Consider the following 17,866-nt stretch of genomic DNA (forward strand, 5'->3'; position numbering starts at 1 on the left):
GCAACAATATGCTCCAATGAGTTTGGCATGCGGCTACCAGAGCTGCATTTCATACTCAATATGACCATTATCTATTTGTTTGCATTCACATTGACATGCGAACCACAATTGGTACTTAACCCATGAAATCATCATCTCTACCATGTCTTAACAAATCAAAGCCTATAACATCCGGGTTGTTGCATCTTATTCCAGACTCTTTCAGTGATTTTTCTAGAACCACATTCAACAATTACTAGTATATTAGTGAGTGCTAACGGGATGTCAAGTAAATACTAATTTCTTCTACCAAAAAGAATAGGGACAATTAGCACGCTGCTTGACTGCTACAATTCCATTTATAGAGATAATATACTCAGTCATCTGGTATTTGTATCAACATTATTCAAATTGTGTAAAATAGCTTCACGATCCCATCTTTATTCTCCAACCGAGCTCAGAAGTACTCTAATTCAGAAAAAGGAGAATGCGAAATATCAAAACATAGCCATTTCAAATGTCTATCTTTAACCAAGACAACCCAATTGACTGACAGACGAGGCACTAGCTTCCAAAACATAGCTATGCCAGAAGTTTCATAAATTACAATAGAAAGATTCTAAACAAAATTACAACTTCATGTTATTGCTTGATTTCTTTAAGCTTCATTAACAATTATCATTGTCAATCTAAAATACCTGTACATAGATTCAAAGGCTTTGACGTCTTTGCATTCATCAATATTAGGAAATGAGGGATGGTGAGCAAGGGAATGAACCACATATGCAAGCATGTATTCTGGATAAAGTGTGGGAGAACTTCCATCAGTCTGTGAAGAAATTTGTCGTCCCCTTCCTTGCCGACACATCTGGATTATGTCATTCAGATTGCGTTTGTTCTGCCAAAGCATTTGGAGAATGGATATTCAGATGTGGTATGCGGAATTTTCCACTGTTAGATGTGGTATAAACAGACTTAAAAAAAAAAAAAAGAAAAGAAAAGTAGATTACAGCAAAAGTACTTAAGCAACCTTTTACCTCTTCTAAATCGGGATGCTGAGAAGAAATATCAAGCAGTAATGCGCAAGCATACTTAGGGTCTAGAATCCGGTCCTTCACATACTGATGAATCTTGTTGAGCAATAGTTTCTTTACCTCAGGAAAATTATCCTACAAAATCCAAGCGTGGGAGAGTAAGAAAAACCTAGCCAGTGAACTGTTTTAAGGGAATAGGAATTAGGAAATTTATTCCAGAAACAACCACATGCTTCCATTCAAGTAAACTCAACCTCTGAAGTTCTCAGTGTGAGGTAAAAGACATTAGTTGGAATTTTGTGCTCCCAGTGCTTTGATAAACGAAGCACGGCTTTTGCTGCAGCAAGCTTCAAATGAGCTCTATCAACCAAACTGAAACATGAAAAGAAAAATCGTATTAGTACCAGAAAATCTTAAGCAATACTAAGTCAGATGGAGAAAACTTCCATACTGTAACCTTCTTAAAAGACATTGTAGACAAAATACATCCAGTTACCTTGATTCAATCTCTCTTGAGATATCACCAAAAGAGAGTATATTCTTCAGTAGTTCAATTAAGCCATCAATTCCAGAACGAAGCTGAGCATCCTTGACAGGTAAATAGCTCTTGACCAGAGCTTTAACCCCAAATATCTGCATGCACAATTTGATGCTCAATCAGGCCTTTAAGATTTTCCAAGATCTGCACTATTTCAGTGATGAAGAACAAGAAATGTGCAACAGAAAGACCTTTAAAGAACAAAGTTCACTTCTATCATCCCAACAATCGGGTGGTTTATCTCCTGTTATCTGCAAGTGAAGCATGTTTTATAAGACCTTCATAACAACAAAAGAGTAATAGATCTACAAATGCTTCTGCCTTAGTCATACATGTCCATTCTCCAGTATGTTTTCCTTAATGAACTTTGCAATCTCATTTTCTCTTGTTTCAAAGACTGGCATAGCAGCTTGTGCAATGCAACCAAGAGACTGTAGTACAGCAGGTAAATGCGCCTTCTCTTCAAGCATATCAACTAGCCTCTATTCATTTAAAAATGAAAAAACAATCATCAAAAAAGTTGGAAAAAAAAAAGTAAAACAACACAATGAGAAAAGGCAATATAATAGATTATGAAAAGAAACAAAGAGAAACCTTGTAAAGAACAGACAGTGACATGAGCCCATCATCTTTTGTGATGGAGGCAAGTGCATGCACAGCATACTTCGCCTGCCTCCTGTTGCCCTCGATGCATATGCGCTCAAGAATAAGGTCTAATGATCTATGAGTACAATGTATTCCATTTCAGCAAAATAAGGCAAAATATAGAACATCACAAGAATAATTAAGAAGAGATTTCATATAGTTGCACCTTGATGAAACACCCAGTTGTTCTCGGATAGTTCCCCCAGCCTTTGCAAGAATATGTAAAGTACCTTCCTTTATAATTTCATTGTCATCCTCAAGAAGATGTACCAAATCTTCTTCAATCCCACCCAGCAGCAAAGGACAAAATCGAGCTAGAATCTGAAAGTTCGTGCAGTGAACAAGTAATTATATTGCAAATGGCTGTATCACTTAGGTTTTCATCTTGTCATCTAAAGGTGAAAATGATAAACCATCTTGGCAGATAAATATAGCTATTATACTATTTATATCAGGATAAAAAGGAAGGATATTAAGTGTTGCAGACTCTATGAGCTTCATAATAACAGTCTACCATATATAAAGAGTTAGGACCAAAACTTGCATGGAAAAGGTATCAGCATCTCTATATTTGCATGTTCTAAAGCGAGCATCATTATATGACATGTTCAGGGAGAGCTAAAAAATTGTCCACACCCATGGATACACACAATAAGTACCAAATATCCAGAACTTCCGCGCAGCTCCATGATCATTCAGGTCAGACTTAAACATGCATATAAGCTCCTTGAGTCCACTATTAACTAGTCAAACGGAATCCATGGAAATATAGAATCAAGATATAACTTGACCAGCAGTCAGCAATAAATATTACATACAGAATCAATATAAAAAGATGCCATACCACAAGAATAGTCATGCAGGCCAAAATTAACTCATTACTTCCGGAAGACTTTTGTACACCGGCCTCGATAAGGATTTCTTTCACATGATCCTTGTCAAAAAGTAGATAAGAGCATTTCAAGGAAAGAGCACTCAGAAACTCGTAGAGTCGATGCTTATGGCCAAGGATTTTCAGCAATTCACCCTGTGTGGCATTTACCAAGTTTGAGAACCCCTTATTAAGAATTTGGAAGCGTTTTTAAGTTGAATTCACTCGGGCAGAGGGGAAAGTGAAGAAAGAAGGAAAAACCGGACAACTTTAACATCACATTAATGACTCACCCGTAAAGTACTGGCTTGAAGAGAGCCAGTGTTTGGATCAAGAAGTTGAGTCAAAAGTTTCCAGACATTGGAATCTTTCAACTGGTCAAGAATCTGAAAATTCTCCTCTGCTTCTGTAGGATCAATAAAGCACCGAGACATAACGCGGAAGCAAAAGATCACTTTCTTTTGCGTCTCGCCTCCATCACCTCCCTGCACATTGGCAACAACCTAATAGTTTCATCGAAAGCTCCCTAACTTTACAGTAGACAAATATTGAAAAATGCAGAAGTGGTTGTTACAAACCTCAGCTAACTGTCTGAGGGAAAGGTACTTCTGCATCTCCTGTTGTAACCTGCACCACATTGTTAACTCCTTGAGACTTGTTGTTGATGTATCATGCAGTTTGAAAGTAACCTAGCGTTGCTTTACAAAAATCATACAAAATCTTTATATGTAAAAAAAACAGCAGCCACACAAACCTTTGTTTCTGCTCTAGTATTTTCTCGAGAGCTTTAACCTCAACTTTGTCAAACCCAGAGAAAATCCTAATCCAATTTGTCACCTTGTCTTTGACAGAGAAATCAGATGGGAACAAGGATAGAGATAAGATGGGTTCGATTGTATCTGACCTGCAAGGAGAGACCAAATCTCCAACATGATATATCAGAAATCACAAATCAAGAATGTTGAGATATCTTAGCCAGCAACCAGTTGTAGCCAATGCTATAACTTCTTCTCTAGTAGCTTATCAGATATTATCTTTAAGAAATTCACTCTCCTTTTGATGAGCATCATGATGCTGTTAGTTTCAATCAAACAAACTGCCACCATCAGGAGTTAGCCACCACAAGTAATTTGCTTTAAACTTTTATTTGGATTCTTCATATATTCGAGAATTTAATTGGATTTGTCATATATTTGAGAGTTTATTTGAATTCATCATATATTCTCTGGACCAAATACCTAAATCTGCTCAACAAGAAATGCACTGATTTACCTGAAATCTTTATCATAAAAGCACCTCAAAATCTTCCCAACAATCCAATCATATTCATCATTCTCTATTGAGCCATCAGACCGGTTCATGCACGATAATCTATATATGTCAGCTAACCTCTCCATGGTATACTTTTTAACCAGAAGCTGGACAATTGCAGAAAAAGTTATCATAATATGGCAAGGCAGCGCCAAGATTGAATGATGAAAATATTGTACGAACAGAAATAGGCACACATACAGATTTGTCCCGAAGGCGTTCCGAGACCAGCTTGATAGTTTCAACTGGTACTGATGTGAGAGCACGACATGCCACATCACAAACCACAGAGACAACTTGTTTACGAACATTTTCATCATAGTCCAACAACCGGTCGCAAAGCGCAGCTGTACATTGATTGGCATCATCAGGTTTAAGACCTCTGAACCATAAGCTTGAGAACACAGGATTAGAATTCCTTACAGATTATTTGAGGAGCTTCAGCTCTGAAAGGATTCACGAGAAGACAAAGCTTGAGATGCTCAAGGACAGACGTTCTGACCTCCGCCACTCTATCAGTTAGCCTCTTCAGAAACTCCAAAAAGACTGGGTGGAATTCCTCAGAAATACTAGATCCAGGCAGAGCAAAGAGGTCACCTACTAGACCCACCGCTTTCAAACGAATGTCCAACTGATCACTCTGTTTATGTCAAAATTTGGAACTGATGAAGTGTCCAATATATTCGACTATATAGCCCAGAAAGTGCCACCATATTTCAAGAATTTATTACAGCCACTTAAATATTAGCAATTTGACCATGAAAAAGGAGAGAATGACACCAAAAGGTTAAGAGATCTTGAAGCAACTCCAAAGTGCTGCCTATTGACACCGTCAAAATGATGAAGATTATCCCTCAGTATCAAATGCACATGAAATCATGCTTTCAGACCCAAGAAGAAAATGCAGCTGATATGTCATACTTATAAGCAGAACAAAAGGATGGCTTATTGTGCAGAACAAAATAGAACATATAAAAGCAGCTGAGTATGATTACCAGTAGCTCTCCAGTAAGATAAGGAACAACTCCTGATAAAACGTGAGGTGCACAGCAGTAGATATTATAAAGTACACCATGGTAATTAATTTCATGTTTCAGGGCGCTGCTGTCTCCAGACATTGAAGACACGAGAAACTGCTTTATGCCAGGTTCCAGTTTTCGCGAACAATGCTCTATCACACTCATAGCTAGCTTCCTCGCAGCCGAGGTAACATCCTAGAAGTCAAGACTTCCCGAAGTTCAATTATGAAAAAGGCACTCAAACAATAAAAGTTCAGCAAGCAAAGAAAGAGATGTTAACCTTCTTATCACGGCCGAAAACTGACAACAATGTAATTAAAAGGTTCTCTTGTACATCCTCACTTTCTTCTAACAGAACCTTCATAATTGTTTCCATAGAAGTCAACACATTCTCAGGATGCTCGTCTCTGCAGGTGAAAGAAAATACAAGTCAGTACATCAATAGAGTAAAGCGTCCAGAGTTCCCGATAACTATCTCAACAGCGGTAGCCCTGTCTGAGGATGATTATAATCGAAGTTTGACAACACCATCTTTAGAGGTGGTAAATTGTCACAGTGTTCAAAGAAATTTAGAACTATCTTGATTCACCGGTTCAATCAAGGCAGTAAATGGTAGTTTGGCGGAAACAGGATTTAGCAGCAGAGAGATATTACAGCACCCACCCAGTCTATCTCATTGAAATGTTAAACCACAACCAAATGAAGTTTTATCAATATGCAAGTTATTATACTGTGTATATCAACCTTAGAGGATCTAACCTTTTCAGTTTTCTTCACAGTGCAGGAATTGGAGGGATGAGAATGATAGGGGGGGGAAGAGTTGCCTAATTCTGACTTAAAATTCTTTTGTTCATCTCGTGATCTTCAATGATTTCTAATGCATAATATGGGCTACGTCATATTCTTTTCATTACATGTCTGTGTGTATTTACCCCCCTCTAACACCCACCGATCTCTTTCAGAAAAAGAAAAAAGTGAGTATGTGCCAAAGAAGTCCGCACAGAATATCCAAAATAAACATTTTATTTTGGCCAGCTGCAATCAAACTCAAACACAAGCCTAACAATTCCAACTACCACGACACCGGTCATCTTTCTCACCTCTCCTACCTCAAGTTTTTGCAGGCAAATCGGCAAATTCAAAGGAGGACTGCTTGACTTGGTTACTGGAATAGCCAAATATAGGAGAAGCAAACAGAAACCAAAAAGGATTAATTGACACCCTCTTTAAATGGAAAATTGATCGATGTCCAAAACTGAAGAAATGCTAAATGTGCAATCAGGATAGAGTTACAACATCTGCATCCACATAGGAAGAAGGAAAATCACAAGCAAAAAAGTGCACATGTTACACAAGTACAAAGACGCCAAACAACTAAACATACTTGCCCTTGATCAAGATAAAATAGAGAAAAGAGATGCTCCCACGAACAGAATGTATAAACTTGTTTTTCAACTGAAGAAAGAGAGGTAAACATAAAAAAGGCCGTACCTAGCAACGTTGAAGAAAGTATTGAACATTTCATTTATGAGGTCATCACATTCAAGATCCAGCATGACAACACATGATCTGTATCTTGCCAAAGTTTCAAGAATAACAACTCTCCTTCCAAATGAAGGGCCATTTGTATCACTTAAGCCACTGAATGTACTCACGATCAACTGAAAAATATCCTGAAACAGATTAAACAGCAATGACCCAGGTCACAAATGTCCACGTTTTGAAACACATCAAGCAGAGACTTAAGCTGTTATCTCTAGCTATTTACTCTTAAGAAGAAAGAGGTACCTTTAGAACATCATCGTCATATGGAGCCTCAGGTGCAGTTATTCGAGTTATTTCACATATACATGCAGCTACAAAAAGCTTGACCTCTCGATCTTGATGTTTCAAAAGCTCTGGCTTGGCGATTGCATTCGAGAAAGGCTGCATGCAGTCCAGTATTGATTTTGGTGGTGATTGCTCTAACCCAGATAGGCATGTAGCACCTTGCTGCAGGAAGGGAAGAAACTTCAAATTACTACAAACGAATCAATTGACTGTTCACATAACTTTATGCCAAGCAACTAAAATTTCAGGACCTCAACCCATTAAAGCAAGTTCAACATAAGCTCTTCCTTCCTTTTATTTTTTCCCTCCCAGAAATATAGTTTCAAAAGAATATCATTTCAGGCACTAATTTCAGAAGGAAAGTAAATCTCTAGATTGTGGAAATAAATGATAGAAACTTAAGGCTTTTGACTGAGAAAGCAATCCTAAATGCTTTACTTGTACACAATCACATACCAGCTTCATGTCCTCTTTGTCCAATTAGGTCCAAGGAGGGAGGGAAGTAACATAGTGTACTAGGATCTAACAAAATCCCATATTAGCATATGCTTCTTTTTCTCCTATTTACACAGACAGACAGACACACGTGCATGCATATACTAAAAGTTCATCAATTGCTGGATCAAAATGTAACAATTGCAAAATCTTTATTCTTCTTGCATAAAAAATCAAATGTTTTAACAATCTTCACCGTAAAGGAGAAAATTACTAATGGAACTTCCCCATAAAAATATAGATTGCGTACGAAATTGTTGCTAAAAATTTTAAATAAAAATAATTGAAACAAATTTTTCTTTAATATTTCTCAAACTTCAATTAGAATAATTGAAAAAAGTCGTACTTTCTGCATTCCTCTCCTTGGAAATAATTAAGGCACCAATTCAGGTGAAGGTAGGAATTTTGTGGAAGAAGAAGGAAAAGTAAAAAAGAAAAAAGACTTAAACTTTCTGCTTTCCGCCCCCAAAATATAAAGCGCTCGGAGACCCTAGAAAAGAACCCTAATTCAATCCCAATTATGACAAAGCCACAACTTAGCAATGCAGACACATGCAACTGTAAATTGAAGTCATGGACACACAAAAATTCAACACCACAACTCAAACAAACTAAAAAACTAGAAAGGAAAAGCCACGGACTTTCTGCTCGGTTACAGAAATAACAAAGCCAAACAGCGGCTTGAGTGAACCCTAATTCAACCCCAATTATCACGTAGCCATAACTTACATAAATTTACAAGCATGCATCCACAAATGAAACTTGGAAACCAACAGAAATTCATTAGTAACCATTAAAATAATCTTTCTAAAGAGAATTCCAACGCAGAGGAGACATGTAACGAGGGGGCTGTCACCTTCAAGAGCTTAATGAGAGCGTCTTTCGAAGCTGGAGGATTCTTCAACTTCGATCCCAGTTCTTTCAGCTGCTGCTGCAGCTTCGGAGCCATGGAAACTAAATTCCACCGAATTTCCTCACACCTTCAAAACGAGAGGATTCTTCACACGGAGCATTCACTGGGTTTTTCCCAGTGCTTTTTATCAGGGGGTGTGCGAGAATTTGGGGCTTCTTTTATTTTATGTTTGTTTCGAACAATGAAGCGAGAAATAGCTCCTCTGTTAGAAATATAAACGACTGAAATAAGCGCTCGCGCTTGGCTTTACCACTCCCGATTTGCTTTTTGGGAGGTATTCTTTTTCGGTTTTAGCCTCCTAATTTACAATATTTGCATGTCAAGTACACGTCCTTCTTTATTTTCGATAATAATAAGATTCCATCAATTTAACAAGATTGTATTCATAAAACATACTAAATTCAATTATATATAGAATTGGTTTTATTTAATATTATTTACTTCTTCAATCCAATTACAAATAATGCTTGGTGTATTTGGAGATAGAATATCCGAATTATATTATCATAAATACTTATCACAACAACTGCATTGCTAAACAACATGGAAAATAGCAATTATGAACTTGTTCGACGTTTACACCATTAAATTATACAGTAATAGAAAAAAGATAATTAGTTTGCAGAGTATCCACCTTTGGATATTGAATGTGGATTGTGCACCGATATATATAGATAATATTTAAAGCAAAGTTTTAATTTACACTAAAGTAAAGATTTTATTATTTAAAAGTTATGTTTAAATACTTTTGAGTTTTCCCCAACAAGAGTAATTTGTTATAATATATCGAAAACTTTCTTAAACCCCATATGAATATACATTCAAGAAAATGACAAGAATTCTTTAGTCTTAATTGTTATTGTACGAGCAATTCTAGTGAAGTAACTTTATTATTAGTGTGAGTTTAATCACATATAGTTTTTTCAGAGCCCTTCGTATTCTTATGTTTGAATTTTTATACTTTTACTTCAGTAATATATTCAGACATAATATTATTTTATATCTATTTGTCTGTTTATTTAGAAAATAAATGAACTCATCCACACAACTACAGTTGAGATCACATAATTAAAAAATATTCACTTAGTTGATATACTGAAATTTTTATTCACTTAAGTTGATATATTGGGATTTTATTGAATTAATATGAAAATTTTCGTCCAATTTAATTGGGCCAAATATAATTGTAACTTTATTTACTGAAATTAATACTAAATAATTAATTTTATTATATGCCCACGAAAGTTTACAATGGACAAAGTAAAGGTATCATGAAAAGTTGGAGGGAGAAATCAACATTAAGCACAAATATGGGGCTGAAATGTAAACTATAACATCCCATGAGCCCAACAACGGTTATACATTTTTGATAAAAAAATAAAATAATAATAATAAATAAAATAAAGAAAAGAAAGGAAGGAGCAACTATTGCTAAACCGAAGTCGTATGATTTGCTGGTGCCGCACTTCTGTGTCGTCCTTTAGGGTGATTGTCTGCGAGAACTGGAAACGTTTTTTACGGCGCCGTTCCTCGTTGCAGCGTCGGGTGAAATTCTCTCTTCCGGCAGCCCATCTCACCGTAAAACCCATCATTCGGACAAATTTTCTCCAATTTGAGATAGCAATGGAGTCCCTGCAAAATGACGAGAACGCCCCCGCCGCCACCCAAACCATGTCGAAGAACGCCCAGAAGCGGCTGCTCAAGCAGCAGCGGGACGAGGCGAAGAAAGCGGAGAAAAAGGCTCAGATGAAGGAGCACAAGAAGAGGGAGGTCGAGCGCAAACGGAAGGAATGGCAGGAGAGATTGGCGAGCGTGGGCGAGGAGGAGAAGGAAAAGCTGATTGAGGAGAGGAAAGAGCTGAGGAAAGAGCGCATGGAAAAACGTACGGAGGAAAGGGGAAAGAAAATCGAGAGGCTGCAAGAAGCGAGGATTAATGGCCAGAATATTGTTATTGATCTTGAGTTTTCTCATCTCATGAGCACTAATGAACTGCATAGCCTCGTTCAACAGGTCGTTTTGCTTTTCTTTTCTCCTATCTTTTCTTGGTTTCATTGTGTTTCTTTTGAACTTATAGAACAATTTTGAGTCGACGGAAATTCTTATGCAGTAAAACGAGAGATACTTCCCCTAAATCTTGTTATCGACTTGCTTTATTGACATTATTGGGCTAACTGTATTAGAGTGGATTTCCTAATTCTTGCTTCTCTCTGGGCTGATCAATTGTGAAGCAGAGAGCACTTCTTCTTTAACATGAAGAACTTATTTTTGTTGCTTATGCTTACATCTGAACAACTTCAAATCAGACGTGGGTATTGGTGGATTTCCTGCAATGACATCTAGACTATGTATGGTTGAGCTTATGCCATCAGATTTTACAATTGTTTGGTGATTGTACAAGATTTTTGCATCAGTTTCCCTTTTGTATAGTTTACCGTGCTTGGATAAATATATCTGCCATTCTCTTTTCAGCGCCATTTATTGAGCTTGTTGCGATCTACATAAACGTGCAGATTATGTATTGCTATGCAATAAATGGAAGATGTGCCTTGCCGGCCCATCTTTGGCTAACAGGTTGTCAGGGAGAAATGCAAAATCAGCTTCTGCGGATCCCAGGATATGATAAGTGGGTAATCGAGAAGGAGGATGTGTCCTATATAGAAGCTTTTCAAGATCAGAAAGAAAAGTTGGTGTATCTCACAGCTGATTCTGAAACCATTCTGGATGAACTTGATCCAAAAGCAGTATATATCATTGGTGGTTTAGTGGATAGGAACCGCTGGAAAGGCATTACTATGAAGAAAGCAAAAGAGCAAGGGATCAAAACTGCCAAGCTGCCGATAGGAGCTTACCTGAAGATGTCTAGCTCTCAGGTGTGTTTTCTCTCCTACTGGTCTTAATTGGGCATCATTTCCTCATTGTCTTTGGGAACGTCTGATTTGACAGAAGGACCACACGTTCACAGATTTAGGTTGCTGTTCTTGTCGAGCTTTTGTTCACATACACCCTTCCCTCATTTAAAGACAACGAGAGAAGGACTAGATGATTCATGCAATGATGTTGGAAGTTAGGATATATAATCTCATTTCAGTTAATCCAGGTTGTGCATTTGCAAATTAATGGTCTATAAAGCCCTTATGTTGAGAGTTGCACCCATGATATGCTAAAAATCCAATATTCTTTTTTTTTGTTGCCTCTCTTTCCTCACCAAAATGCCAGTAGCATTCTTCTGATGATGGTAACTCTTAATTTGCTTACTTCCAGGTCCTTACCGTTAATCATGTTGTCGAGATACTTCTCAAGTTCTTGGAAACAAAAGACTGGAAGGATTCATTTTTTCAGGTGATTCCTCAAAGGAAAAGATGTGAAGCTGGCTCCGAGGACAACACAGAAGAGGTTTTGTCAGAAGGCTTTTTGGAAGAGGGAGATGAGATAATGCCTGAAAGACAAGAAGGGGCAGAGGCAGATAACGGAAATGATAAAGATGTTCAAAAGATAGGAAAGCTAGAAGAGGAAGACTGTGTACTTATAGATGATCAAAAGGCAAAAAGGCAGTGCATTGAAGCATAGAGTTAGCCGTGACTTTCTTTTTTCACTTGGGAGGCAACAAACTCCAGTTCAAAGTTTCGTGGACAGTGTCTCTCGGTAAATGAATTACTCATCTTAGTTGCATTATAGAAGCCTCTTGACAGTTTGATTTGCACCATCAAGCTTCAATTTATGATCTTTCAAAACCCTCTATTCCTTCTATGTGTCCCGTGGCATTTTTGTTTAAAATATGAGTAGTCGTGGATACATCTCATGTTAGTAATACATATATTCTATACTGGGCAAAATACTACTTAAGTTGCGAAGAAAAGTAGAGTCAGAAAGCGCAATCTGCAGGCAAGACGATTGGAATATTGAAATCACAAACATTAAAACATCGACAATCTTTGTTTTTACTGTTACAATTGAAAGCCTAAAGCAACATTAAAAACCCATTTTCTGACACCCTCCCACTTTCCCTTCCTCCTAGCAACTTTACAACTGCTCCTTGCACTGCGGAAATGGTTCAATGCATGCTACTGGAGCTTGTGAGGGACCAGCATTAGCTGCATCCTTGAAGAAAGTCATTGGTGCCGCAGCTCCATAGAACCCATGATGATGAGCCATGTGATGAAAAGCCGCTGGAGGAAAGCCATGGTAACCCAGAGAGCCATGATCAACCACCCTCTTCACCAGTGGTTCCCCCCTCAATGAGCCCCGGTCACCACCATCAAACTCACGATATCGGTGCAGGTACACAGTGAGTGGCTCAATGTAATCATCAAAGCCAAGCTTGCTCATTGCCCACAGCACATCCTCTGCGGTGATAGTCTTCCTCTGCTCACGCTGGCATCGGTCATTGGCCTCGCTGGTGATGAAGCTGATATACTCTGAGACACATTCTTGGATTGTCTCCTTGGCATCGTCTGATATTTTGGCATGCGGTGGCAGGATTTTGCGCATGATTCTGATAACATTTGCAATTGGCATAAAGCGGTCTTGCTCGCGGACAACACATTCAGTGTCCTCAGTGATTGCGTTAGCAGCATTAGTGGCGGCAGGGTGGTGGTTTGTTTGAGGAGGCGGCAGTCCCATGCTAATGTCTGGTGCTTTCATATCTATGCATGAAATTGTAATTATTTTAGTAAATTCCGTCAAGTCTTATGGCAAGGAATGAATAAACCAAAGAAACAAGAAGTTAGATGCGAAATTTTTCGTAACAGAGCCAAGCTGAAAGATTTGACTCTAAGTTAGCCCAAGGGCATCATGATGAAGCTGTGGGCTGTCTGAAAAATCCAGTTTACTTGGGCTAGCTAGGCCCATTAGAGAAAAGTGAAAAATATATAAATACTTAAAAGAATCGAACAAGACAAAATACATAAGACGCCTGGAGAGGCTCACTCGTGAACGGTCCAAAACAAATAGTACGACAAAACAATTGGTGAAAAGCAGACGGAAGGCAACAGATATTTGTTACCGTCTTTTAAATTTTTTTGTTCTTTAGTCATCAATCTTAAAGCGTTTCGTCTGCCCCAACAATAACACGCAGCAACCAAAAAAAAAAAACAAATCAACAATCAATGAGCAACAGTGGTACCAGCACGGTTGTATTTTCTCAAATTAATCCCACCAAATTTCTGAATTTTTCCATTTAACATACTAGTATCAGCACGTCGTCCTCACACACGTACAATTAAAATTTGAATTGTGTGTGTAATTAATGATGTATATATTTATTAAAAGAAACCTGTGCCTGAGACAGATACATATGTTGGAGTCGAGGAAGTCCGTTTAAAGCATAGAAATCACTGCTCAAAACATATTGCTATGTGGCAGAGAATGATGCCTGGAGAGGGGAAATTGGAAAAAGGTTGTCTGGTTAATACTGAGTAAGAAAATGACTAGTAGTAGTAGTGGTGTAGAGTAAGCCCATTGTGGGGGTGGGAGTAGCTAGCAGAGTGTGTGCCTGAAAATGCATGAGTGACATGTGTAATTGTGGGGCCACATACTGCATGTTTGCCACTTGTTTTTTGTTTGTCTTGTTTTACAGAATGCTATGCAGCAAGCCGTTTCCAATTCCTAGTTGAGAAACACGATTTTCATCTTCCATCACTCCATCTCCATGGCTGGAGACGAACGACCTCTAAGTCTTGCTATATTGTTCAAGATATACAGATGAATGCTCGTGCCCAAATTGACTGGCAGAGAAAAACCCTTAATCCCCTAATTACATGATACATTAAGGAAATAGGGCTGAGAGGGATCGCATTAATATGTATGGGGTGATATGAGGAATTGTGCAGTGTAGCTGCAAGATTTATCTGTGTAAAATGAAGATTAATGTGGTCGGAAGAGATGAAACATGGAAGCATATTTGCATGCAGATAAACATGAGAGTGTGAAGAGAGACGATGATGTCTCTCTCTCTCTCTCTCTCTCTCTCTAGTTTGAGCAGAGATAGATGCAGTGGTTTTTCTCTCAGAGAGCTAACGAAACATACTAACTAGTTAGCAACAAAACACAAAATGGACATCAAGAAAGGAAGAAATAAAGCAGAAATAAAAGGGTATGTATATATGTGTATATAATGATGGCAAAGAATTTCTTGAAGCGAAGGAAAAACCCTAATTCAAGAATTACCAGAGGTTGTTCGTGGGAGCCTGCGGTAGCCATGGAAGCCTCCATTGTTCCCTCCCAGTTCCATATCTCTCTCACGCACAACACACAGAGTGAGGGTGGTTTTTTTTCCTTGTTTAAATGAAACCGAAAGTTGGAGAGGGATTAAATGGCAAGTGTCCAAATTTATAGAGCCAAAGAAATAAAAAACAGAAAAAAGAAAAAGCAAGGAACCACGTGGCGAGAAGGCGTTGTGAACGAGAGAAAGGCATTCGCCGGTGGGAAATAAGGCTTCACAGTTGGGCAGCACTGCGGGAGCATTGACCGGCAGACGACATTTATGTTTGCTCATCCATCCATCCATACACATATATATACACACACACACACACATATCCCTCTGTGTGTGTGTATTGGGCTTGCTTTTGATTTGAATGCATGCTTTTGATGATGATGATGAGTAGTGTTTAGAGTTCCAATTCAAGTTTTTTTGGACTCGGAAAAACAGAATGGTCTCTGCTTAAATATGGTGTCGTGATGTTGACTACATATGTACATGTTTTATGGGAACATGAAAAGTTGTTGTTCCTTATCGGTGCCCTACATTTATAACTCCTCCTCCTCTTCTAAGTTTATTCATCCTTTACCATTTTAAATTTGTTGATATAAGTGTATATTTTCCTTGTCATTTAATAGTTTAAATTTTATTTGTGTTAATTTTTTTTTCATTTTTTTGGCTCCATATCATCATACTCTATTTAAATAGAACTTTTATCACATTTTTGTATTGCAAGCCAAAATTGCAATAATAAGTGATTGGCACAATGATTTTAAAAAAATTTATAAACAAAAGCATAATAAAATAGGTTAAATTTTAAATGTGGGGACACACTGTACAGTGACACGAAAGTATGGTATAAGATCTTTTCTCTCAAATTGACAACTTTTAATCCTGCATATAGGGAAATTGACGACAAATCCAAAAATCCCCCAATTAGCACTACAAGAAAATATTTTAGTGAAACGATTTTTATAACGGTCAAGTTAAAATTTTGTTACTGCTTTTTAAAATTAGAATGGCTTTTGTAACGAAAAGGACACCGTGGTTTTTCTAGGCGTTATAAAATATTTGTAACGGCTCATCTTGTGGTCGTTATAAATTGTAACAGATTTTTTACTGGCCAAATAAAGCCGTTACAATAGCCAAATGCAAAAATGAATTTGGAGCTGTTTTTGGAACAATTGATTTGAAATTGATAAATGTATGTTGAAATGGCCATTGTAACACATATTGTTATGAGAGTATATTTATATTCGGTCGGTCTTTAGAACGACTTTCGTGATTGCATGTTAGTGGTCCCGATTACAAAAATTGCTACAAACTAAATATATATTTTATATTATTTATTAATATTTAATTTATTATAATATTTATTTTTGTAATAATAATGTTGAATTTTTTGATATTATATAAAAAACATATATATAACTTAGCAAGAAAATAATACAATATAATTAACAAAGTAGTATTTAAATGTTGTACTTATAATATACATACAAATTTTTAAAAATAAAAAATTAATCTAAATCGGCCTCCCATCGACAGTGTTTGTACCATCGTCGACCTTGTTGTCGGGTGTTGGGGGATCATCTAGAGGTTGTTGCGTCTGTTGTTCCTTTTATCATCCTTTGGAATTTTCCCCCCAAAAAAATTTAAAATTTCAACCAAACTAATAAACTGTAACGATTTTTGGAATGGGTTTATATAATGGCTATTAAAGAATTTCAATTTCAATGGTACCTGGAACAAATCATGTCTCTTTCGCAATTTTAGTATTTTTATCCTTTATCTTTTTAGGGGTTGTAAAAGAGTCGTGCAATTTTGATTATTTGGTTGCCAAATGTTGCAAAAGTTTCGGAACATATAAGTCATGTGCCATGTTAATTTTTTATTTTTTAATTTTCATCCATAATGGCAAAAGTGAACCAATTAGAGCGAAAGTCTCAATTTAAATGAACCACGTGAAGTGTAGATAATTTATTTCGACGACTTTTGTAAAATTCGACATGGAAATGACCAAAATTGTGAAATATGAAAAAATTATCAGATTTTTTTGCCATCCTAAAAAGATAAATAATAAAAATGCCAACGTACCAAAATTACATAACTAAAAATATATTTAAGCATATATGTTAATTAGTAGTGCACATTAAATCATCATACCAAATTATTTTTCTAAGTAAAAAATTATTTTAATCAAAATATAGAAAAGAAATATTTAATAATTGAAGAATTTAAATTAAAAATCAAATAATATATAAGTTAATATAATAGATATGCAACAAATATAATAATATTCTCAATGAATCGTATATACTTTTGAAAAGAATTTGACAATATGCTCAACCAAAAGATGAACACATTTAGGGAAAAAATGAATAAATATATTTTGTTATATTTTTCAAAGAACATATCTTTGAGAAATAAATATGTAATTGCTCTTTTTTATCTAAGAAGTTTAATAGTAAGTAACTTAATTTTATTATCAACTTAAGAAAAAATTGTATTTTTGGTCCTATATATTAGGATTTTTTTTAATTTAATCTTATTTGCAAGGATTTTCATATTGTATCCCATAAATTGAATATTTTTGCAATTTTAGCCTTCTCATATATTTTTCGTCTAATAATTTTCCCCAAATTGAAATGGGAAACGTTGACTCAATTGAATGAAACTAAATTTTAATTTTATAAAATGCAATGTGAGAAAATCGTAAAAAATAAAATTAAATAAAAAATTTAATATATAGGACTAAATATGCGATTTCCCCCCAAATTAATAGTAACTTTTTTATGTGAAAGTTCTTTTTCTAGTATGAACTATTTAATTTATTTATTATATTTTGCTTTATAATTAAAATGAATTTTTTCAATTAAGAAAAAAAATTATTGAATTTAAATGAAAAATATTTTTTAAAAAACCTTTGTACTACAATTATATATATAATACTATGGGGCAATCTTGTCCAAATATTTAGTAGTAGGGGTAAGTGTTATACTTTTTAGTTTCGGGAATAAATGCTACTTCAA

At 36.3% G+C, this 17,866-nt stretch overlaps 3 protein-coding genes across 6 annotated transcripts in view; 1 reads left to right on the forward strand and 2 right to left on the reverse strand.

Moving 5' to 3' along the window:
• LOC105175405 (sister chromatid cohesion protein PDS5 homolog A) overlaps nt 1–8,847 on the reverse strand; it is a 15,712-nt gene extending 6,865 nt beyond the window's left edge. The window contains exons 1-20 of one of the 3 annotated variants that reach the window (XM_020698311.1): nt 8,579–8,845; nt 7,186–7,389; nt 6,889–7,070; nt 5,678–5,804; nt 5,374–5,592; nt 4,802–5,018; nt 4,580–4,725; nt 4,340–4,485; nt 3,822–3,971; nt 3,646–3,694; nt 3,361–3,552; nt 3,041–3,223; nt 2,363–2,517; nt 2,146–2,272; nt 1,884–2,033; nt 1,743–1,802; nt 1,510–1,646; nt 1,268–1,385; nt 1,017–1,148; nt 678–877 (exon numbers count right to left, since the gene is read on the reverse strand). In XM_020698311.1, coding sequence (XP_020553970.1) covers nt 678–877; nt 1,017–1,148; nt 1,268–1,385; nt 1,510–1,646; nt 1,743–1,802; nt 1,884–2,033; nt 2,146–2,272; nt 2,363–2,517; nt 3,041–3,223; nt 3,361–3,552; nt 3,646–3,694; nt 3,822–3,971; nt 4,340–4,485; nt 4,580–4,725; nt 4,802–5,018; nt 5,374–5,592; nt 5,678–5,804; nt 6,889–7,070; nt 7,186–7,389; nt 8,579–8,671 — 2,987 coding nt within the window. In that variant the 5' untranslated portion in view covers nt 8,672–8,845. Of the gene's footprint in view, nt 1–677; nt 878–1,016; nt 1,149–1,267; nt 1,386–1,509; nt 1,647–1,742; nt 1,803–1,883; nt 2,034–2,145; nt 2,273–2,362; nt 2,518–3,040; nt 3,224–3,360; nt 3,553–3,645; nt 3,695–3,821; nt 3,972–4,339; nt 4,486–4,579; nt 4,726–4,801; nt 5,019–5,373; nt 5,593–5,677; nt 5,805–6,888; nt 7,071–7,185; nt 7,390–8,578 lie in introns of all 3 variants that reach the window. The other 2 variants (XM_011097841.2, XM_020698312.1) reach the window with 2 other exon arrangements.
• LOC105175230 (tRNA (guanine(9)-N1)-methyltransferase) lies at nt 10,039–12,790 on the forward strand. 2 transcript variants are annotated; one of them, XR_002288180.1, is made up of 4 exons: nt 10,039–10,645; nt 11,146–11,505; nt 11,897–12,277; nt 12,651–12,790. XR_002288180.1 is itself a non-coding variant. In XM_011097607.2 (3 exons), the coding sequence occupies exons 1-3, from the start codon at nt 10,082–10,084 to the stop codon at nt 12,200–12,202; spliced, it is 1,230 nt and encodes a 409-aa protein (XP_011095909.1). In that variant the 5' UTR covers nt 10,039–10,081; the 3' UTR covers nt 12,203–12,371. The 2 variants fall into 2 exon arrangements, 1 of the variants encoding a protein (XP_011095909.1); XM_011097607.2 differs by lacking the exon at nt 12,651–12,790 and having other exon boundaries at nt 11,897–12,371.
• LOC105175231 (nuclear transcription factor Y subunit B-6) lies at nt 12,235–15,244 on the reverse strand. The gene is made up of 2 exons (XM_011097608.2): nt 14,801–15,244; nt 12,235–13,278 (listed from the first exon to the last, which is right to left on the reverse strand). The coding sequence occupies exons 1-2, from the start codon at nt 15,168–15,170 to the stop codon at nt 12,656–12,658; spliced, it is 993 nt and encodes a 330-aa protein (XP_011095910.1). The 5' UTR covers nt 15,171–15,244; the 3' UTR covers nt 12,235–12,655.

This window comes from Sesamum indicum, linkage group LG12, assembly GCF_000512975.1.
Source record: "Sesamum indicum cultivar Zhongzhi No. 13 linkage group LG12, S_indicum_v1.0, whole genome shotgun sequence".
NCBI lineage: Eukaryota > Viridiplantae > Streptophyta > Magnoliopsida > Lamiales > Pedaliaceae > Sesamum > Sesamum indicum.